General features: G+C 46.6%; 1 protein-coding gene across 6 annotated transcripts in view; it reads right to left on the bottom strand.

The window, feature by feature from the left end:
• Positions 1 to 23,219, bottom strand: part of PXDNL (peroxidasin like) — a 429,117-nt gene extending 405,898 nt beyond the window's left edge. For 3 of the 6 annotated variants that reach the window (XR_015246688.1, XM_086695273.1, XM_086695274.1), the window contains exon 1: positions 19,624 to 23,218. Coding sequence is in view for 5 of the 6 variants with exons in the window: in XM_086695273.1 (XP_086551399.1) it covers positions 19,624 to 19,787 (164 nt within the window). In the remaining variant the exon portion in view is untranslated. Of the gene's footprint in view, positions 1 to 19,623 lie in introns of all 6 variants that reach the window. The other 3 variants (XM_086695277.1, XM_086695281.1, XM_086695276.1) reach the window with 3 other exon arrangements.
• Between the last annotated feature and the right edge of the window lie 218 nt (positions 23,220 to 23,437).

The raw sequence follows: 23,437 nt of genomic DNA, 5'->3' as shown, positions 1-23,437 counted from the left end.
GATCATGTCACTTTGAACACGGGATGATGAAATCAGAAGTAGAAAGTCACAGATAACATGTTGATATTTCTACAAAAAAAAAAAAAAAAAACCAAAAACTGGAATTCAGAGAATGCCCTGACCATGATAAAATTTGGTTTTTCTCTTCCTCCAAAAAGATAATCATGGGGGCGCCTGGGTGGCTCAGTCAGTCAAGCGTCTGACTTCAGCTCAAGTCATGGTCTCACAGTTGGTGCGTTCGAGCCCCACGTCGGGCTCTGTGCTGACAGCTCGGAACCTGGAGCCTGCTTTGGATTCTGTGTCTCTCTCTGTCTCTGTTCCTCCCCCGCTCGCACCCTGTCTCTCTCTGTCAAAAATAAAGATTAAAAAAAAAAAAGATAATCATTGAGTTTAGAAAGTACAAATGGTGGATGAGGGTTTGGGCAGGACACAAGAGTCTCCAGGGATAAGCCGTGATCAGTATTCAGCGGTGTCTCGTGCAGTTATTGGTTACAGTCTTCAGTTTATATCTTGAGGAGAAGGAAAATCCTGGAGGCTTGGGGCTTAAATGGTTTGCTCAAGATCATGTACTTTCTTAGGGTCAGAAGAAAACAGGTATTCTGATTCATGGCCTTCCACGATGCCATGCCTGTGTAATTTTATTTAGTTTTTCATGTTTATTTATTTTTTGAGAGAGCACGAGTAGGGGAGGGGCAGAGAGAGGGGAAGACACAGAATCCGAAGCAGGCTCCGGGCTCCGAGCTGTCAGCACAGCGCCCGACACAGGGCTTGAACCCACGGACTGCGAGATCATGACCTGAGCAGAAGTCGGACGCTCAACCGACTGAGCCACCCAGGTGCCCCCATTCTTGTGTAATTTTAATGCTATATCAAAACAAATCACGCCACAGGAGCTAGGAGCATTATCTTCTCCCATTTTCCCCTTTTTTGGCTTCCATATGGCCTTCACTAGAAAAAGGCTTTTCATTACGAGATAGATCCCCCCAAGGAGTATCTTTCAGGAAAAAGAGCATACAAATAAAGGGGGCTGGAGTTTAGAAATAAGAACACGTATTTGACAATGAAAGGGAAAATTGTGTTTCCTGATGTTCAGATTTAGTCATTTTTATAAATGAATTATTGTAACCATTATTATTATTGCCCTAAATGTAATATTTTTCTACTAAATTTTCCTCTATTTTTCAATTCTGGGACGTTTATAGCAAATCTAAAATGCAACAAGACTCATAATGAACAAGCCAAGACAGATGCTTTTCTCAAAATGCTTCTAGTGTATTAAAAATCTGTGAGATTATTCAAGGTACATTAAATATAGTATTTTTAAAAAGGAAAAAGGTATGATATAACTTTACGGGAAAAGAAAAGAAAATTATGAAATTAGAGCCAGGGATGGAAATAAATCATAAGATTTACTTCCATTTTTTTTTTTTTTTAATTTTTTTTTTCAACGTTTTTTATTTTTATTTTTGGGACAGAGAGAGACAGAGCATGAACGGGGGAGGGGCAGAGAGAGAGGGAGACACAGAATCGGAAACAGGCTCCAGGCTCCGAGCCATCAGCCCAGAGCCCGACGCGGGGCTCGAACTCACGGACCGCGAGATCGTGACCTGGCTGAAGTCGGACGCTTAACCGACTGTGCCACCCAGGCACCCCATTTTAACTTTCTTTTTTTAATTTGTATTTATTTTTATTTTATTTTTCTGTTTTAAATGGCTATTTTTGAGAGAGAGAGAGAGAGAGGGAGACACAGAATCTGAAGCAGGCTCCAGGCTCTTCACTGTCAACAGAGAGCCCCACGCAGGGCTCGAACTCACCAACCGTGAGAGATCATGACCTGAGCCAAAGTCACCCACTTAACAGGCTCAGCCATCCAGGTGCCCCTCATGTTAACTTTCATTAATAGATTTTTTTTTTTTTGTACAAACCCCAGTTTGAAAGAAAAGTGACAGAAAGGATCTTGGATAGACCACCTTCTAGAGGCGAGAGTAAGAGGCAAAAAATTCTTTACCAACCTGCATTCAAACAGCAAGTATGATATTTTGTCAGTCACCAATTTCCCAGGTGAAACTTGCCTTAGACTCCTAAGAGTCGGTGTTCCCCAAAACCTTTATTAAATTGCTTTTAAGTTTTGCCGTTAAATTTTTATCTCATTTGTTATTATTTTGGCGGGAGTTCCTACCACTTTTTTTTTTTTTTAAGATAAAGGAGAAGCCTTTCTAAGGCTATGCCTTTTTTAATTCCCTCTTCCCAGGAGCAATCATGTGGAGCATTATTTTCCCTCTGAGGGGAGACCCCAGGACTCCTCTGCTCCTTTAGGGAAACAATGGTGGGGAGTCTGCTCTCTCAAACACTGCTCTAGGCTCCCAAGGTTAGTGTTTAAGGGCAAGACAAGGGCCTGGAGACAAGGGAGATGGGGAGTCTTGGCTTAGAACAAAACTAAAACAAAAGCAAAGCCACACAAGGGACACGAAGTATGAAGACCAGTTGCCTGGGTGCAATGATGAAGGAAGGGGACAGGGGGTGATGAGGTCCGGGGACCCAGTCCCAGTCTTGGAGAGAGGCGTCTAGAAGGAGACCCTTCCCTGGAGGGCCTGGGCTGATGGCGTCCAGGAAACCCAGTCCCAGCTCATGGAGAGAAACTTCTGGAATGTGCCGTGCACCACCCTCGAGACCTCAGGGCCCAGGTGTTGGTCCCCCCACCCTGACCCACCTTGCACCTGCACCCCCTGCCGGAGATCTCCGCGTCACCGTCGCAGAAGTCCTGCTGGAACGCAGCCACTCCATGTGCCTGCTAGGTTCCTGCCTATCTTCTCGCCTCATCTGGTTTTGGCCTTTCTTTCAAAGGCCCCATGCCGGTCCCTACCTTTGGCCCCTGCTCGGCAGGCTCACCCCAAACCTCGGAAACCCGCTCCTTCTGGTCACTCAGATCCCATGACAAACGTCTCTGCCTCAGTGGGCCTCTGGGACCACTCCATCTAAACAAGCACATCCTGGGGCGCCTGGGTGGCGCAGTCGGTTAAGCGGCCGACTTCAGCCAGGTCACGATCTCGCGGTCTGTGAGTTCGAGCCCCGCGTCGGGCTCTGGACTGATGGCTCAGAGCCTGGAGCCTGTTTCCGATTCTGTGTCTCCCTCTCTCTCTGCCCCTCCCCCGTTCATGCTCTGTCTCTCTCTGTCCCAAAAATAAATAAACGTTGAAAAAAAAAAATTCTTTAAACAAGTACATCCTCCCGCCCCAGACCCGCTTCTCTCTGTGTCGTGCATGCGTTGGAATGAAAGCTCCACAGGGCAAGGGCCTTCCCTGTCTCTGTCCCAGCAGGGTGCAGGCTCCAAGCCGAATCTGTACAATGACAGAATAGTGAAGACAACGCCTGTCTCCCAGGGGAGCCGTCAGATCTTCCGGAGGATCTGCCTCCTACATTTGGTCAAGCCTGGCAGGAAGCCACTGTTGTTCATGGTAAGGCTCCCAGGCATTTCACCTGACAAATGCCTGTCGAGCATCCCCCAAATTCCGGACCCCTTCAGGAGCCGAGGAGAGGGTTAACAAAGACCGAATGATTCCTTCTTTTGTGGAGCTTAAAAGTCATAGGGAAAACGTGAAGTAAGTAAATGTAAACACTTGTTGTTTACATTTGTTGTAAACTTGTTGTAAACAAGTTGTCAAGAAGCATGGGGGAAGCATATAGCAGCAGGATCTAAACTTCTAAAATAAAGTTAAATTTATATATGCTTTACTCACATCTCGAATTTTGATGACCGACTGGTCATACTATAAACAGGCCCACACCAGGACGCCTGGTTTCTTTGTAGGCCCGTCCAGAGGCTCCCTTCCCAGACACTGGACCTGGCTTCACTCTGCTCCTGGGCCAAGAGATTTTAGCTCACAGGTGGCTTGCTTTTCCAGCCTGTGCCCACCCCCTTGCTTCCAGGTACTTTCTTGATCTCCAGAACTTTCCTGCTCCTTTCCAGACTCCTGCGCCGTACCTCCCCAGGGATCTTCTTTTATTTATTTTATATTTTCAAATAAACTTCATTTTTCCGAACCGTATCAAATTCATGGCCAAACTGAGCAGGAAGTACAGAGTTCCCCAACTGTCAATATCAACACCAATAGCCCCATCAGGGTAGTGCGATGATAGTTGAAATACTTGATGAACCCACAGTGACACATCATTACCACTCCACAGTTCAGGTTCGGGTTCACTCTGGGCGTTGTACATTCTACAGGTTGACATGTATCCACTATTGTGGTATCGTAGAGAACAGTTTCACTGCCCTAAAAATCCTCTGGGCTCCACTATTCATCCCTCCTCCCTCCGGCCTCTGACACCCACTGATCTTTTCACTGTGTCCATCTTGTTTTATTTTTAACAACTCTAGAGTTTCAGACTCCCACAGCGGTGTGTGTGTGCACGCACACACAAACACACACACACACACAGACACACACACGCACGACTTAAGCTTCTCCTCCTTCCCTACACATATCTCCGAGGGAAAGATGAAGAGAGCATTTTCCCACAGCATAAGTCTCCCGATTTAATACACACTAGAATCTGAGGAAAAAAATGTACAATTCACAATCTACGGTTTTAAGTGGTATAAAACTCTGCTCTAACCTATGACATTCGCTGCCAGAACTAGGAATCGTTTCTGTATTGTAATCAGCGGGGACTTTAAAGAATTTCCCCTTTTCCATTATACAAAGCCGCTTGCTAAATAAAATAGGTGGTGGCTTTGGGACCAGAACAAAATCTGACCGGGGGGACCCTAATGTCACAACAAGTGTAACTCTATACCGGAAAAAAGCAAATCTACAAATCTTACCAAAAGGTTACAATCCACTCACCCTCCTCTCTAGGCTAATGATTTGACTCGCACATAATTCTCACACCCTGTAAAAACCTGAGTTTCAGAAACAAATAACATTTTCCGAACATCAAGTCATCGTTTCACACACAACCTTAGTAGAGTCATGCTTAAGAGTGTTTCCAATGCTTTCTCAACAAAAGTAAGTTTTTAGTTTCAAGAGACAGGAGTCGGTCATTTTCAGAATCTTTGTAAATAACATTTATATGCTGCCTTACACAAAAGGGAGAAAGAGAAACAGAGGATCTTTTAGAATTGACATCTGTACCTCCAGACTTCAATGGCCATGATAATATTAGTGCTAATTACAGCAAGTGACGTTTAAACAGTTCCTGACACATGGTAAGCACTCTATTACAGAGAAGATAGAAGCCAGCGGACTTCCGTTACTTGTCCAAGGACGTGCGCTAACGAATCGTGAAAGGAGAATTCCAAGGTAGGCAGTCTGTGATCCTCGCTGCTGAGAACAGTGCCCTCAACCGGACCTGTTAGTCTGAAATATATTTTAGGCAAAACCTAAATTTACTAAATTTACACACTGACACGCCATGCAGTCATAATGCCTTCAATGGGACTTTATTCCCAGCGTGACTGGAATCATATTACAAGCACCCGGTCCAAACTGGCCGGGAGGTACCGTGCACCCTGCATAGATACAGCATAGCGTCACTCCAAACGACCCCTTTTTAGAAGCAACCATGTAGGACTTGAAGGTCATAAAAGGAAAGGCCGTTCTGTAGCAGAGAGAATGCCCAGTGGCTGGGGTAACCCAGGGACCCGTGACAATTCAGCCCAGTGACTTTCTGCCGTCCTGGCCAGGACCTCACTGCTCAAGTCTGCTGGAGGAAGAAAAGTGAACGCTGCACCGGAAGTTTGGCCTAACATGCAGCCCTGCCAGTTTGGGCAATTCTGTAAAAGTCAGAGTGCTAATTTCGACTCCCCTTAGTACAGTTAGTTAGCTTCCTGCCGCCTCTAGACAGTCCGGGTTACAACTCAACTTGACCTACCGCGCTGGATAAAGGCAAACGGCAATTCCGTCCTGGATACAAAATCCTCCTATGTTTCGTAATGATCGATACTCTTCGATATCAGATTCTTTGTACAGGTTCCCTCTCGGTAGAATAACCTGGGTGTCTGACTAACATTCGGCACGAGGTTACAACTCTGTTGATGTCACACTTAGCACGGTATTCTGCTCTGACAGAATTCTACTTCCTCTTCTTTTGCGTTCAATAAGTCCGAAGAGATTAGTACTTAAAAAGAAAAACATGAGGGCACCCGGGTGGCTCAGTTGGCTACGCGTGATTTGGGTTCACGTCACGATCTCGTGGTTGGTTCACGGGTTTGAGCCCCAAGTCCAGCTCTGCACTGACAGCTGAGAGCCTGCTCGGGCTGCGCTCGCTCCCTCTCTCTCTGCCCCTCCCCTGCTTGCATGTGCTCTCTCTCTCTCCCCCCCAAATAAATAAATAAGCTTAAAAAAAAAAGGAAAGAAAAACATTATCAGAAACAAGTGCAAAAAGGGAAAATACAAGATTTAGAAAAAGTAGATGGGAAACATTGATTTTTGTCTTCTCCTGGAACTAAAAATAGCTATTAGCCCCTTGAAATAGTTTCCAGACAAATGTGAGGTGTAAGTAAATAAAATACTCCTGAAACTAATTTGGAGAAGTTTAAACGGTGTAATGACGGACGGCCCTGTTTTCTTGGGATGTTCCTGTGAGCACTGACAAGAACTCCCATGGGCCCTGAGTTATAATCCCTAGTTGGTAGCTGCTTTTAGCTGATTTTGAGCATTTTGAAAATAAATTCTCAACATTGCACCAGCTCTTCATCTATGCTCGTCTTTAGAGATGGTCAAATATAGATGATAGCAAAGTCTGCTTGTCTCCAACAGGGAGCTGGGCGGGTGACACAGGACGGGGAGAGCTCCAGGTGGGAAGGCACTCTGTCCCACATACGTGGGGTGAAGAAGGAAACAAACCATCTTTTTGTGCACCGACGTCTTGTTGGAACCGAGGGGATCCCCTGGAGAAGCGACGATCTTCTTAAGTACCTCCTCCCTGCCCCCGCACTACAGTATGAGTCTGTGCTCAGATAACACACGTCTACGTGCTGGAATTTGGCCCTCCAATTCTCTTCTCTTCTCTCCTTCATTTCTGCCAGAGACGTTTGTGTCTAGGCACTGATTTCCTTCCCTAAGCCTGCGATTAAGTAGCACATCACATAGCGTGCTTACAAGAGTGGTGGTCAACACAGGTGAAGCACGAGGTCAGGGTCACAACTGTCAGAAATCATGTTAATCCAGGCCAAACAGGGCGGTCTGCAGCTTTCATAGAAGGTAGGGCCTGCCCTACGTAAAGTGCCAAATGGGTGACGTTTTCACCGCCTCTCAAGTTTCATTTTGCCAGTTGGCTCCTTTACACGTTCAACATATTTTATGTTGGCGGGCCCTCAGAGTTTGAAAAGATGCGATGTAATCTGTCTTCTCTACCCTGGAGGGACTTGGTCTGTCAGGGAGACAGTTAACAACCCTAATCCCATGCGGCGTGTTCCCTGGTCAAGACGGGAAAAGGATCTCCCAAAGACTGGGAGGAAGGGAAAAGAGATGGAGACCAGTTCCCAGAGGCGAGCTCGAGCTGACCTCTGAAGACTAAGCAGAAGCAGGCCAAGCGAGGACAACGGGTGTCCATTCATCGCGGGCAGAAAGAGCAGCGGGCACAAGGCCTGTTGGGTTCTTGCATCTCCGGACTTCCTGCTGCACCTTCCTAGAAACACAATCCACAGACTTTTCAATTGTCCAGGGGCTACACTCTGGTACGAATTTAATGAACCGATTCCCTGGTCCTATTTGGTCTGTGAGGGCATAACATCCCTGCAAGACAAAATGTGTGCTTTTCACTGGAGTCTTGGGTGATCTAACACAAGGGCAGATGGTGGCAAATGCTGGGATCTGGTAAGCCGTTGGGGAATCTAACTTTGGGATCCCTCTAGGTTTTTTTCAAACCATGTGTGCAGGCAGCTGCCTCTACTGATGACTCGTGGGGCTCCCAATCCAGGTGGCATTGGGAAATGAATTTTAAGATCTCTTCCTGGATTTGCAAAATGGCGGCAGAGTAGGAGGACCCTAGGCTCGTCTCGTACCACAATCACGACTAGATAACTATCAAATCATCCCAAATACTCCAGAAATCAACCTGAAGACTGGCCAAGAAACTCCACAACGAAAGAGAAGAGGCCACATCCAAGAAGGTAGGAAGTGCAGAGACGGGGTTTAGGGGAAAAAGAGATTCTGGATGCTGCAGAGAAGGGTAGCCGTGGTCGAGGAGAAGGGCAAGAGAGAGAGGAGCACACAGGGGAATGCACAAAGAGAACATTTGCCCAAAGCCACTGGTTTGGGAAACGAGGGGGGCTGAATTTCGTGGGTTCTTGCGACCAGCAGGCCTTGAAACTCCAGTTTTAACGGTCAGGGCGCCTGGCAGGGATACAGCCCAGAGGGCACTGCCCTGCTCCTGGAGAGAAGGTGGGCAAACAATTGGGGTGGGGGGTGGGTGGCGGACGGCATGGAAATAACGATCGGAGGAACACCTGGGGCACACGGTGGGGAGATCGTTCGCTGGTCTCACAGCGCGCCCCTGACAGGCAGCATTCACAAAACGCCTCTCTGGGAACAAAGATGCTGGCTGACACCATTTCAGTTCCCTGCCCCTCAGCACGAGCACAAAGTCACCAGCGCGGCACCGACACTGGCTGCCTCACTTGCTTACCCCAGGCCCCCCCTTACTGTGCTCTGGCAGAACTGCCCTTCTCAGTCAAGCCTGCCTCAGTCCCAGCATGGGGGGCCCCTCGCCCAGAGGACCAGCACAAGCCCCTGCCCACCCTGGAGAAATATAAGGATAAGAGAACATTATGAAAAACGATACGCCAACATGTTAGGCAACCTGGAAGAAACGGGCAAGTTCCTAGAAACATACAAACCACCGAAACTGAAAAAGGAGAAACAGAAAACTTGAACAGACCTATAAGCAGCAAAGAAATGGAATCAGGAATCAAAAAATTCCCAATAAATAAAAGCCCAGGGCCAGATGGCTTCCCTGGGGAAATTCTACCAGACATTTAAAGAGTTAATACCTCTTCTTCTCAAACTATTTCAAAAAATAGAGGAGGAAGGAAAACTTCCAAACTCATTTAATGGGGCCAGCATTATCTAACCAAAACCAGATAAAGACTCTAGTAAAAGAGAGAACCACAGGCCAACATCCCTGATGAAACGTGGATGCAAAAATTCGCAATAAAATACTAGCACATCGAATCCAACCATACATTAAAAAAAGATCATCCACCACAACCAAGTGGGATTTATTCTTGGGCTGCAAGGGTGGTTCTATATTTAAAAATCAATCAGGGGAGCCTGGGTGGCTCAGTCGGTTAAGCGTCGCACTTCGGCTCAGGTCATGATCTCGCGGTCCGTGAGTTCGAGCCCCCGTGTCGGGCTCTGTGCTGACAGCTCGGAGCCTGGAGCCTGCTTCGGATTCTGTGTCTTCCTCTCTCTCTGCCCCTCCCCTGCTCACACTGTCTCTCTCTACCTCAAAAATAAATAAAACATTAAAAAAATTTTTTAAAAAATAAAATAAAATAAAATAAAATAAAATAAAAATTAATCAACGTGACACACCCCAGTAATAAAGGAAAGGATAAGAACCATACGATCATTTCAATAGATGCAGAAAAAGCATTTGACAAAGTACAACGTCCATTCATGGAAAAAAAAAAAAAAACCTCAACAAAGGTTTAGAGGGAACATACCTCAGCATAATAAAGGTCGTATATGAAAAACCCACAGCTAATATCGTCCTTAGTGGGGAAAAACTGAGAGCTTTTCCCATATGATCAGGAACAAGGCAGGGATGTCTACTTTCACCACTGTTATTTAACGTAATACTGGGAGTCCTGGCCACAGCAATCAGACAACAAAAAAAGGAAAGCCATCCAAATCAGCAAGGAAGAAGTCAAACTTTCGCTATTTGCAGATGACATGATACTCTATACAGAAAACCTGAAAGACTCTACCAAAAAACTGCTAGACCTGGTATGCAAATTCAGTGAAGTTGCGGGATACAAAGTCAATGTACAAAATCTGCTGCATTTCTATACACAAATAATGAAGCAGCAGAAAGAGAAATTAAGGAATCGGTCCTGTTTACAATTGCTCCTAGGAATAAATCTCACTAAAGAGGTATACGACCTATACTCTGAAAATTATAAAACACTGATGAAAGAAACTGAAGATGACACAAAAAAATGGAAAAACACCCCATGCTGATGGATTAGAAGAACAAACGGTGTTAAAATGTCTATACTCCCCAAAGCAATCTACGCAGTTAATGCAATCCCTATCAAAATACCACCAGCATTTTTCACAGAGCTGGAACAAGCAATCCTAAAATTTGTATGGAAGTTCAAAAGACCCCAAATAGCCAGAACAACCTTGAAAAAGAAGAGCAAAGCTGGAGACGTCACAATTTCAGACCTTGAGTTACATTACAAAGCTGTAGTGATCACAGCAGTATGGTCCTGGCATACTGTGATCAACAGAACTGAGTAGAAGACCCAGAAATGAACCCACAACTCTATGGTCAATTAATCTTCACCAAAGCAGGAAAGATTAGCCAACGGCAGTCTCTTCAACAAATGGGGCTGGGAAAACTGGCCAGCAAACTGCAAAAGAATGAAACTGGACCACTTTCTTACACCAAACACAATAATTACTTCAAAATGGATTAAAGACCTAAGTCGTAAATGTGAGACCTGAAACCATAAAAATCCTAAAGAAGAACACAGGCTGTAACCTCTCTGACATCAGCCGTAGCAACTTCCTTCAGATATGTCCCTTGAGGCAAGCGAAACAAAAGCAAAAATAAACTGTATCAAAAAAAACAAAACAAAACAAAAAACTTCTGCACGGCAGAGGAAACAATCAACAAAACTAAATGGCAACCATGGAATGGGAGAAGATATTTGCAAATGACATATCTAATCAAAGATCAGTATCCAAAATACATAAAGAACTTATGAATCCCCCAAAACCAATAATCCAATTAAAAAATGGGCAGAAGGCACAAATAGACATTTTTCCAAAGAAGACATCCAGATGGCCAAAAGACACATGAAGAGATGCTCCACATCACTGATCCTCAGGGAAACCCAAATCAAAACCACACTAAGATACCACCTCACACTTGTCAGAGTGGCTAAAATCAACAACACAAGAAACAAAACGTACTGGTGAGGATGCGGAGAAAAGGAACCTCTCGCACCATTGGTGGGAATGCAAACTGGTGTGGCCTCTGGAAAAGAGTATGGAGGTTCGTCGAAAAGTTAAAAATAGAGGGGCACCTGGGTAGCTCAGTCGGTTAAGCATCTGACTCTTGATTTTGGCTCAGGTCGTGATCTCGCAGTTTGTGGGATCAAGCCCCGCATCGGGCTTTGTGCTGACAGCACGGAGCCTGCTTAGAATTCTCTCTCCCTCTCTCTCTGCCCTCCCCCATTCACGCTCTGTCTCTCAAAATAAAGAAATAAACTTTTTTTAAAAAGTTAAAAATAGAACCACTCTACGATCCAGCAATCCCACTACTAGATATCTACCCAAGGAATACAAACATACTAATTCAAAGGGATACATGCACCCCTATGTTTACTGCAGCATTATCTACAACAGTCAGACTATGGAAACAGCCCAAGTGTAGATGGACTGATGAATGGATAAAGAAGATGCAGTCTATATTTACAACAGAATATTACACAGTCATAAAAAGAATGAAAGCTTGCCATTTGCAATGATGTGGATGGAGCCAGAGAAGAGTATGCTAAGCGAAATTAGTCAGAGAAAGACAAACCCCGTATGATTTCACTCATTTGTGGAGTTTAAGAAATCAAACAAAGGAGCAAAGGGGGGAGACAGAGAGAGAGAGGCCAACCAAGAAACAGATTCGTAACTATAGAGAAGAAACTGGTGGTTACTGGAGGGGAGGTGGGTGGGGGGTTGGGTGAAATAGATGACGGGAATTAGGGGGACACTTATCATCTTGAGCACTGAGGGACGTATAGAATTGTCGGATCACTATATTGTACACCTGAAACTAACATTACACTGTCTGTTAACTATACTGGCATGAAAATAGAAACTTAAAAGAAAAACTCCCCACCCCCCCCCCAAAAAAAATCTGTGTCCTTTCCCTTGGGAAACCGTTACACACCGTATTATAGATATCTATCCCATCATATCCAGCCATTAGCGCTTTGCAGTATTTGAGGTTAAATGAGGGCCTTTGGGTTCTGCTTGTTAAAATAAATGAAGTTAGTAGACTTCGGATTTTTTTTATATATGTTTAGCTGAAATCAGGTTCATATTTTTCTTTTTTCCATTTCAAAATCCAAACATATTTTTTTTTCTCCTACTCAGATAAGAATCACTGGGAACGGAATGATCAGTCCGAACGGATCAGTCTGAAACAGTCAAGCAAGATGATTTTTAGACCTAACCCTGTTTTTCACTGCATGGTGTGGAGTCAGACAATAAAACCATGTCGTGTCATCTGTTGTGGCTACTCAGTCGCCCGAAAGAAAGGCAGACTGTTTAAAATGCTTAAATGTTTCGTGTCGCACTTGGAAAAGTTGCCATGATTCGAATTTTGGTCAGATATGCTTCATTTTACGCAACGGCAAGAAGGAGAATTGTGAAACATATATACCTCCCATGTATCTCAAGAAATCGTTTATTGTATCTCACAGTGGAAAGGATTAAATAAAGAACAACACCATGATGTTTCAATTCGGTCACTAACCTATTTGTTTTTGATAAATAGTTTGGTAACTTAAACCCGAGTCACTGCTATGGGCTGAGTTCTTGATTCCCCTTCAATTTCACGTGTTGAATCCTTAATCCCCAGGGTGCTGATGTTAGGAGGTGGGGCCTTTGGGGAGTACTTAGGTCACGAGGGGGGAGCCCTCAGGATAGCATCAGCGCCCTTACAGGAAGAGACAGGAGAGAGATGGTCTCCCTCTCCGTCCTGTGAGGATCAACGAGAAGGCAGCATCTCAATGGACCAGAAGAGGCCTTTCATGAGACATCCTGGACCTCTCAGCCTCCAGAACTGTGAGGAATAAATGTCATTTCGATCACCCAGGCTAGGGCCGCCTGGGTGCTTCAGTTGGTTAGGTGTTCGACTCTTGATTTTGGCTCAGGTCACGACCTCGTGGTTCGCGAGACTGAGCCCGGCATCGGGCCTGTTAGGACAGCACGGAGCCTGCTTGGGATTCTCTCTCTCCTTCTCTCTCTCTCTCTCCCCCAGTGCCCCTCCTCTCCATCTCTCTCTCTCTCTCTCCTTCTCTCAAAATACATAAATAAACTTAAAAAAACAAATCACCCGGTCTATGGTATTTTGGTACAGCAGCCCGAGCTAACACAAGCACCTGAAGCAAGTTGCCCACTCCACCGAATAAGCGACACTTTAAATTGAACACAATAAATTAACAGAGACATCCGGTTGCTCAACATCCACTGTCTCCTGAACTGAACTTCTGCAATTCTCACCATCATTATAACGTGTCTCTCTCTCTCCTCTCTCTCTCTCTCTCTCTCCCTCTGGAGCCAGAAACATCAGACTCATTCCGAGCCTGGGCTGGGACGTCCATCTGCCGCAGCCGTGATGGTCTCCAGATGCCTTGGCTCTGAGGCTTGAGGCCTCTGTCCTGCTGGATTTTCTCCCTTTCCGATAAGAGGGTCTGCACCCTGCCTCGTCCATCTGGACCTCGAGCTCTCAGCTACGTTCTCACACTGATGTGCGATGCACTGATGCAGCTCCCCTCGGAGCTGCAAGGTCCAGCGAAAACATACCGGCTCCCCCCCTCTCCCGTCCTCACTGCTCCCGCCCGACTTCCCATTCCCCTTGCCTGCACTCACACGAAGCATCCCCGCCCTCTAGACAACAAACGAGAACGACGCGATCCCTTCGACCTTCTCCTTCTCTTCCAACATCTTGAAGGCACACGTGGCACTCTGCTATCTCCGTTTCTGCCGGCTTTGACCACCCTCCTCCCTCTTGAAATACAGACAGTACTCCTCTCTGGGACGCCTCCTCCTTCGTCGGTGGCCGTGTTCCTCGCGGACTCCTCTCTCCTTTCTCCCCAGGGGCAGCATGCCCAGCACGGGGCGGAACTGTGCAGTGCACAGACCTTGCAACCGCAGCTGGTGGGCCGGGCTCCCGCTTACATCTGTTTCCCTGGCCTGCGGGGCTTTCCAGAGTTGTAGCCTAGGCTGCCTTTGCTCATTCTACAAGCGCCTCCCGGGAAATCCCATTTCCTCCTGGCTGAGTTAATGCACACTCTTCTTCCAGGGACTCTCAGGGCTGCACCCCTGGCCTCCCGAGCTTACTGTATTTCTGAGCCTCTCCCGCCAGGACGCCCAAGCAAAACTCAACAAGGTTTCTCTATTCAGCTTTTCATATATGCAGGAGCTGTCCAACCAGAACGGGAACCTCAGCTTTGCCACCTCGTGTGGTAACTACCCCCCTAAAAGCTGCCATTGTGCAGTGCCTTCCTTCATGTCACATAGAATCTGCAGGACGGACTGAAATGCAGAGCTCAGTGTAGAAAACACGAGTCTACTCCACTCATTTAATCAGCACAGATCGCCCAGGTACAGACCATGGTAGGAAACCCCCCCACAAGATCACATGGATCCTGGCATCACTCGGCAATCATGCGTCCCCATTTTGCTGATGAGGATACCGACACTCACAGGGGGACGCTAACACCCCCTTGACGGAGGCCAAGTTCTGAAATCTGGAAAAGCCGGCCTATTACTCCTTAATCCTTGCAGTCTGGCTTCTGCTCCCCAGATGAAGCTGCTTTTGCGAAGTCATCTGCACCGTCCGAGGGTCAGGCTGTCCTTCAGCGTGCAAGCTCAGCGCCGCGGTCCCCGGGTCCTGCCACTCCGGGAAGCGTCGTCTGCCTTCCCTGCGGTGGCCTGGCCGGCTCACTCTCCCCGCTTCAGGGGCGCGTTCCCGTCACACTCCTCTGCCCTGCAGTTTCCCTGGTGGCTTAGGGGAGTGCTCAATGTCACAGATCTGCATCTCCAGGTCAGGTCCCCATAACCACCCGCTGCACTTCAACTGTTTGTCCCACGGGAGACCTCCAAAGTAACACGCCCACATGGGACTCGTTTCTCCCCTAAACTAATTCTCCTGTAGGTTGGCTTGAATGAAGGGTGACTCCCAGGGATCAGGGCCGGGCCCCACCCTGGACAGTGGGGCCGACAGCTGGCGGCTTTTCCCCCTCCACACCCCTGACCCTGCCGTCTCCTCACTGTTCCTCCGCCCCAAATCCTTCTCTGAGGACCGAGCTGTCCTGAGTCACGAGGGTGGTGAGGCTGCACGGCGTTAGGTCCCCAAGATTGGAGGCACGTGCCGAAATAGTGTACCTTGACTTACGAAGTGGCCAATAATGGGAACTGCGTTTCAACTTTTAGCTCCATTTCTCTCCCCAACAGGTCCGCAACCGGGGGGAGGTTTGAATTTAGATGCAGTTCAGTCGGGGCCCTCATGCTTCCCTTCAATCAGGCCAAATGCGGGAAGCATCCAGGGCGCCCAGGCCTGCTCACCACCGGCAAGTGATAACTCAAAGCCAACAAGTTACGTCAGTTATAAAAAAGTTATGAAAAATTCTGTTTCAAAGGTCAAAGTAACCCCTGAGGGTTAAATTAAAAAAAAAAAAAATCTAACTGGATTGGAAACTGGAAAGAGCTGAAGGAATCCTATTTTCTTCTCGGACAAGATGACATTTTTATCGGCTGGATAAACGCTGTCACGACTGCACGTGTCATTTTCCCACTCGCCACCCCCAGCCTCCTCCCGAGGTTTGTCTTCCTTGGAGGGCAAGGTGGCTTCATACATAAAGGAAATACCTCAATTAAATAGTGAAAACTTCACACTGTACATACTGGTGAATTTAAAGCTTTGGGGGAAATTCTCATTTTTTCCATTTTTCTGGTGAAACTGAGATGGTTTTTTAGAGTCCCTTTAATCACAGTCCCTGAGTTCCACTGATGCTCACTCTTTCACTCCCGGAAATTCTAAGAACATCTTATTTCTGAACCAGCGACTGAGATTCCGGAGGTACAACCTAATGACCCGGGGCCAAAGTAAAATCAACAAAAGCTAAGCAGGGCTTCTGACTATTGAACAGGCACTCCGAAGTTCATTACTAGAAATTTTTTGTTTGCTAATTCCAATTCCAACTCTGAAAGATTTGCTCTGCTAAAATACACTTTGAGGAGTGACAGCTTCCAAATGGTAGTGGACTGGGGCACCTGGGTGGCTCAGGCCGTTGAGCACCCAGCTCTGGATCTTGGCTCGGGTCGTGATCTCACGGTCCATGAGTTAAGCCCTGCGTCGGGGCTCTGTGCTGACAGGGCGGAGCCTGCTTAGGATTCTTTCTCTCTCTCTCTACTCCTACCCCACTCTCGCTCTCTCAAAATAAATGCATTAAATGAATAAATAAATAAATAAATAAATAAATAAATAGTAATGGACTGTTTGCTGATACTTGCTTTGAACACCCAAAGATATCTTTATAGATGGAATTAAATTAAAATTGGGGGGGAGAGTAGTTCTGTGTTTTTCCATACTTGAAACACTCATTAGCCATAATCAGTCGTTAAGTATGGTGAAGTTTCCTTATCTACGGTTGAGAAGAATATTTTCTGTATCAAGGTTAAAATTTTCAAAACACGTAAAGGCAAAATCAAGAAAATTATACTGCCGCTCATGAAATTTACCAAGCACTGTGGCTACGTATCATGTGATATGTTGTCGCACCGTTCCCACTGTCACAATGACCACACACATCTGAGCGTGGTTTGACGAAAACTCCTGATGCTGCTGCTAGGGAGAAATCTGGCCAGGTCCCCTCCGCCTCAGCTTCCAGAGGCTGATTGGGTTTTTCTTCTTCGGCATTTTTAGCTTGATGCAGTTACTCGCGTACTTTCATAATATTGCTCACGTGACCATGGAATCCCAGGTCAGCTGATCTGGGGCCCAAAAGAGGTAGAACACCAAGTTTCGTAAGCGTCACATACATTTCTTGGCCTTTATGCCATTTCTCTAATAAAGGTCGCAGATGAAAGGTCCCAGGATAAAAGGAATCCCCAAACGCGTGTGGTGGGGCCTATATGCTGTTGCGTTTCATAAAAAACAAAACAAGACAAAAAACGAGCAAACAACTTAATTATCCTCTAAGATGTAAAAGTTAGGGACTTTCATTCCTGACTTCCGCATCTTCTTAAAAATATGGCAAGCTCAGGGGCGCCTGGGTGGCGCAGTCGGTTAAGCGGCCGACTTCAGCCAGGTCACGACCTCGCGGTCCGTGAGTTCGAGCCCCGCGTCGGGCTCTGGGCTAATGGCTCAGAGCCTGGAGCCTGTTTCCGATTCTGTGGCTCCCTCTCTCTCTGCCCCTCCCCCGTTCATGCTCTGTCTCTCTCTGTCCCAAAAATAAATAAACGTTGAAAAAAAAAAAATATATGGCAAGCTCATTAACAATAGGCCCACATTCCCACGGGGCACCACGAGCTCAGGACTGGCCGGCCCAGACCGCTGACCGCCTCTCCCTCCCCCTCCCTCCCCTCGCCACCCCCCCAACTGAAGCCGAGCTGTCCCGCACACACTCACACAGCAGTTTGCCTTTACTGTACCAACCGGTTTCCTGTAGGCCTTTGGTTTGCAGCTCCTGACCTTAATTGTAAATATAATGACAGTGAACCCTTCCGTGGTGCTTAGTAGGACCAGACATCTTCCTAAGTATTTGACATGCATTATCTCATGTCATCTTCAGAATGACCCCAGAGGGTGAACACAGTTAGTGTCCCCATTGAATGGACCAGGAAACTGAGACAAGAAGCGGAGAACTCACCCAAGGCAACACACATTTCATCTGTAGGGCATCTGCCTCACGGGCAGGCCTGGTCTGGAACCTGAGAACTACTTTATTTCTACATGGAGTGGAAGGCTCTTCGAAAGTACATGCACAGTGTTGGGGCGCCCGGGTCTGTTAAGCGTCCGACCTCAACTCGGGTCACGATCTCACAGTTCGTGGGTTCCAGCCCCGCGTCGGGCTCTGTGCTGACAGCTCGGAGCCTGGAGCCTGCTTCGGAGTCTGCGTCTCCCCCTCTCTCTGCCCCTGCCCTGCTCGTGCGCTCTCTCTCAAAAGTAAACATCTAAAAAGGTACACGGACAGTGTGCTTTCAGTCCTGCCCATTACATCCAGAAGAGAGTGTCTGATTGCTCATTTCTTCTTTGAAACACCTAAGAAGCAAAATCTTAGGTCCAGGTTGGAACGTAGGTGGCCTTTTAAGTCCATGGCACTTGATGAGACAAGCCGTCTCCTCTCCAAGATTCTGTTCCTGTCAGAAACCGTTCTTACAAAGTGACACAGGGATGGTGACGAGGACGAGGGCCCCTCTGGAGCAGTGCTCTGACTGGCTGCACAACGCAGGGGCCCCAGGCTCAAGAATCTGTCTTACTGGTTTTGAGAGTAAGACATATTTTGGTATTTGCGAGCAACGAACAAAAGGCTCAATCAAAATTCCTAAAAGCACGTGTGGCAAATCTCTCTCTCTCTTGCTACACAACCACCAACCACTAGCTTCGACTTTTCATTAGCAGGCTAAAATCCTCATTTCATGATTATAACCAACGCGCGTGCGCGCGCGCGCGCACACACACACACACACACACACACACACACACACACACGGTGCTGATCTTATCTCACATCTTGAAATTCCGGGAATCTTGGGCTATTTCCCCTCTGCTCAAGAATCGACTTGGAACAGGGAAAGGAGTTCCCTCTTCCACGGACATGACACAATCCACAAAAACTTTACCAGGGAGAACCCTTCAAATCTGTCCTTTCAGCGATTTTCCTTGTCTTGTGATGTAAGGCTTGAAAACTATAGTAACAAAAGATCTGCACTTCACACGTATTATTTAATTTAACCCACACGTCAATTCTACGACACAGGCTTACTATCGCCAGATTGAAGAGAAGGAAGAGGAACTGGAACCCAGGCCCACCTGATTCCTATATTGCGGGTTATTCTACCATCCCAGAATGCCTCCCGGATGCTGATTAGTCACTGCTCCGGAAGGCTTCCAAGCACTCTGCTCTCCTGGTCCATTTGGAGGGACCGCCCTGGAAAACCAACAGTCCCTCAAGGGCCTGAGACTGAGAACGTCACCCACCTGAGACGCCCAACGCAAAGCCCAACAATGAACAGAAAAAACCCAGGTCGCCCGCACATAATGAATTGGAAGCACATTCCGAAGCCAAGTCGCTTCTTTCCAAATGGGACAGATACATGCTGACCTAATTAGGAGTCTGAAAGTTTCTGGAGGAGAGGATGAAAGGAATAACCTGAGAACCTACGCAGGAAAACTCCTAAACAAAGATGAAAATTCTCAATAGCAAGTTCTGGAAGATGCTGGAAAACAGAACTGCACCCAGTGCAAGTACATTTATTTCAGCTCATCCTCGCTCACATTTTCTAGTCCCACAAAGCAGAATCATTAAGTTGTCTGAAAAGCGGAAAAACCGTCTCCCTGCCGGGAGCAGGGACCGCATCAGGAACCCCAGTTAAGAGAGGAGCGCTCAGTTCCGGCAGAGGGCAACGGAGCGGCGCTGCACCGGCATCTGTGTGAACTTACAGGACTGTGGTCTGCTGCGGCACCTGAGGAATGTGATCCAGCATCAAGTGCATGCAGCGGACGGTGCTCTTCGAGCAAAGGCACCGGCTAGGGCAGGGGAGCGCGGGCGGGCACCACACGACCAGGAGGAAGCAAGTGGTCCAGCAGGGGAGGCTGGGCGCCATCGCTCCATCCGCTGCCGGAAGCGAAGCGAAGCGGCGGCGGCGGCGGCGGCTGCCGTGCGGGGCCCGTCGTGGGGAGCCCGGCTTGGGAGCCCAGCTACGAGCGGCTCCCGGGGAAAACTCCGCTTCTGGCCAATCCAGGAGCAGGGGGATCACGTTACAGGGCGGGGGGGGGGGCCGCCTCTAGGGGGCGCCGCACCCCCCGAGGGCCGCGGAGAAGCTCGTCCCCGCCGGAGCCGCTTCGGGAAACGAGCGTGCGCCGCAGGCGGCAGAACGCAAGTGTAAAGCTTTTCCAAAGTGGCTTCCACTGCGCGTTACGTAAGCCCGGGCCTCCGGGCCCCGAGCTGTCTGTCCCTCTGAAGCTCGAGTGGATTCGTGATGTACTGAACCAGTGCACAACGGCTTTCCTTTTTATCCGGTAGTATCGCCAAACCCTAAAGGGCAGGCAGGGTTCTAATTCGCTGGTCTAGGCTCACATTTTCCTGTGCTTCCAGAAACCGGTTTCGTTGCCTCCTGCGCATTCCACTCCTGAAACCCAAAGCACCTCACTCTTGAGATTCAAAGCAGCTACTTCCGATTTCCTCCTTGAATATTTAACGTTCAAGGCTGTATGTTTAAACCGCGAACTCCTGTACCAACGCGCAGAGGGGACAAGCTGATAGAAAAACAAACGCCCAAAGTACAAGGCCGAGCCACCTCGGGGCCGGGTGCACCACGGCCGGCCGGAGCCTCATTTTTCGGGTTTAACCGGCCACGGGTCCCTGAGGGAAGTGGCCCTGAGACACGGGCCGGGACAGACTTCAATGACCACGTCTTACACACGTGCTTTTTGGGTCACTCTAAGCAGGTATTTGGGAAAGGTTTTTGGTTTTATCCTTAAAGTTTTCAAGCAACTCTTCCCCCTGAACTAGCACTTTAAAAAATGTCAAAGTAATAGAAAAACATGAAAATGTGGGATGGTCCCACTGGGGCAACCATCCCAGAGAACCAGACTGGCAGACAAATCTAGGCATTAAAGGTCTAGTTTGGTCAAACTTTATCAACCTTATGAGGAAAAATAAATTCACTCGCCTCCTTTCCAGTAAGTTTTCAGTCCCTTTTCATTCTACTGCGGGTGAATACTGCCCTCTTTTGGCAAAATGTTCAAACTTAAATATGCGGGGTTTTAACATTTTTAAAATACAAAGATCAGAAGAAAACTATCTCTGTGAACGAGAAGGATTCTAAAATACACTTTAAGCATGCTGACATTGTTCGTGTGTATTTTACTAAGTCTGTTGCAATAAACTAAAAAAGCAGATTTCTTTTCAACCCCACGTCTTACAAGAACTATGCGCTTACCACCAATGTTTGTGACTTGGAGGGCTTGGATGGACGAGGCATACAAATGTGTGCGTTTTCAGTTCAAAATACAGTATCAGCTTGTATTCATAGAGCATTTTTCCAGGATGGACTATACACTTTCTATAGGTTTCCTTAGAAACCCAAGCTGCCATTAAATGAGACAATCTACCCATTACCTCCCACGAATACAGGGCAAAGAACCGCAAGAAAGGCACAGAGAACGACGTGCATGACACAGCCAGGACAGGCTGTAAATTCTTTCCCAGAATGCCTTAGAACAACTCCCTTGCAGAAAACCATTAAGATATGTCAAATACCATGAACGTTTTAAAAAATACATCGATGTGCTAAGTGAAAGACACATACAAGAGTCCAAAAATGAAGGGAAAATGAGAAGCTGGCAAGGTAAGTAAGCACAGGTTGGTTCAGCTTCAGAGTATTTGCTTAACCAAGTAAAATAAACAGATTTGGGGGTAGACGGGAAGAAGAAAAAGCCCTTTCCTAAGTGGACCGTCTGGTGGAAAACCTGTATTTTCATCAAGTTCATGAAGGACGAACTAGAAACAATCCACTTTACCCCCTTCCCCCATCCACCCAGAAAATGCAAGGAAAATTGCCTTTCACACTTGAGAGGGGGAGGGAGTAAAACAAATCTCCCTGGAGATATAATATCCCCAAATTAGCTTTTACATGAATTTTCTACCTGAGTGGTCTGAAAACCTTAAAAAGAGGTCATGCCCTAGTAGTGCTTCTGGCTTAGTCAAAACCCACAAAATGTAAGAGAAAGTTATAAAAGCCTTAGAAACATAGTGCACAGGGGCACCTGGATGGTTCAGTCAGTTAAGCGTCTGACTTCAGCTCAGGTCATGATTCATGGTTGGTGAGTTTGAACCCTCTATCAGGCTCTCTGCTGTCAGCGTGGAGCCTGCTTTGGATCCTCTGTCTCCCTCTCTCTGCCCCTCCCCAACTCGCGTGCACACGCTCCCTCTCTCTCAAAAATAAACATTAGAGAAAAAAAAAACCATCATGCACAGAAGCCCACCTCATAAGAGTTCAAGTATATATGGAATATAATAGTAGGACCTGTAGGTTTAGAGAAATGAATGTATAAATAGCAGAAATTTATAAAGAGCAGAAAATTATAAAAACAACCAAACAGGTTTGAAAAAGAAAAATTAAGACATTAAAACCCAACGTAAGGGTTTAACAGCAGATTTAATGCAACGAAAGAGAGAATTAGTGAGTAGAAGATCAATTTGAAGAAATTATTTTAAATTCATTGCTGAGAGACAAAAAGTTGACCAATATTTATAAGGAAAAAAATGGCCAGTTCCAGAACTGATGAAAGACACTAACCCACACAGCTACGAGACAAATACCAGTAGGATAAACGAAAAAATTCATACCAAGGCACATTTTATGAAACTAGAGAATTAATGCCAAGACAAGAATATTTGCAATGTCAGGACAAAAATCTTTACAGTACGAAGATAAAAGACAGATAACCTTCAAAGGAATGGCTATTGGTCGACTTCTCAACAGCTGTAGTGAAAGCCAGAATGTAGAAATGTAACTCCACTGTTCTATGGGAAATACCATTAATCTAAAATTGTACGGTCATACTTTTCAAGAAGACGAAATTTTTCCAAACAGGAAACAACAACAACAACAACTAAGAATTAGCAACCTACAGTCTTTCACTAAAAGAAATTTTAAAAGATGGGGGAGCCTGGGCGCCTGGGTGGCTCCATTGGTTAAGTATCCAACGCTTCATTTTGACTCATGTCATGATCTCACAGTTCGTGAGTTTGAGCCCCTTGTCCGGCTGGGCACTCACAGCACAGAGTCTGCTTGGGATTGTCTTTCTCTGTCTGCCCCTCTCCCCCTTCTCAAGATAAACTTAAAAAAAAATGGGGGTGCCTAGCTGGCTCAGTCGAGTGTCTGACTCGATTTTGGCTCAGGTCATGATCCCAGGTTTGTGGAATTGAGCCCTGCATCACCAGGCTCTGCTGAGTGTGGAGCCTGCTTGAGATTCTGTCTGTTTCCCTCTGTCCCTCTCCCCTGCTCGCACACTGAAATTAAAAAAAAAAAAAAAAAAAAAAAAAAAAAAAATTAAAGATGTATTTTAAGCAAAAGAAAATTGTAATGACCTAAGACCAAAGAAGGTATAATGAGCAGAAAACAAAACAGTGCAAATGTGGGAGTAAAGCTAATGGCATACTTTAGGGGCTTACGTATTTAGAAATAATACATACAATATGTTAGTCTATTAATTTTGAAGTGATGACTTCAGAGCTGAGGTGTCCTAC

The sequence above is a fragment of the Puma concolor genome, chromosome F2 (assembly GCF_028749965.1).
Source record: "Puma concolor isolate L17-30 chromosome F2, mPumCon1.1.hap2, whole genome shotgun sequence".
NCBI lineage: Eukaryota > Metazoa > Chordata > Mammalia > Carnivora > Felidae > Puma > Puma concolor.
The sequence above is the reverse complement of the archived record's forward strand: the minus strand, read 5'-3'. Positions and strand labels throughout refer to the sequence as shown.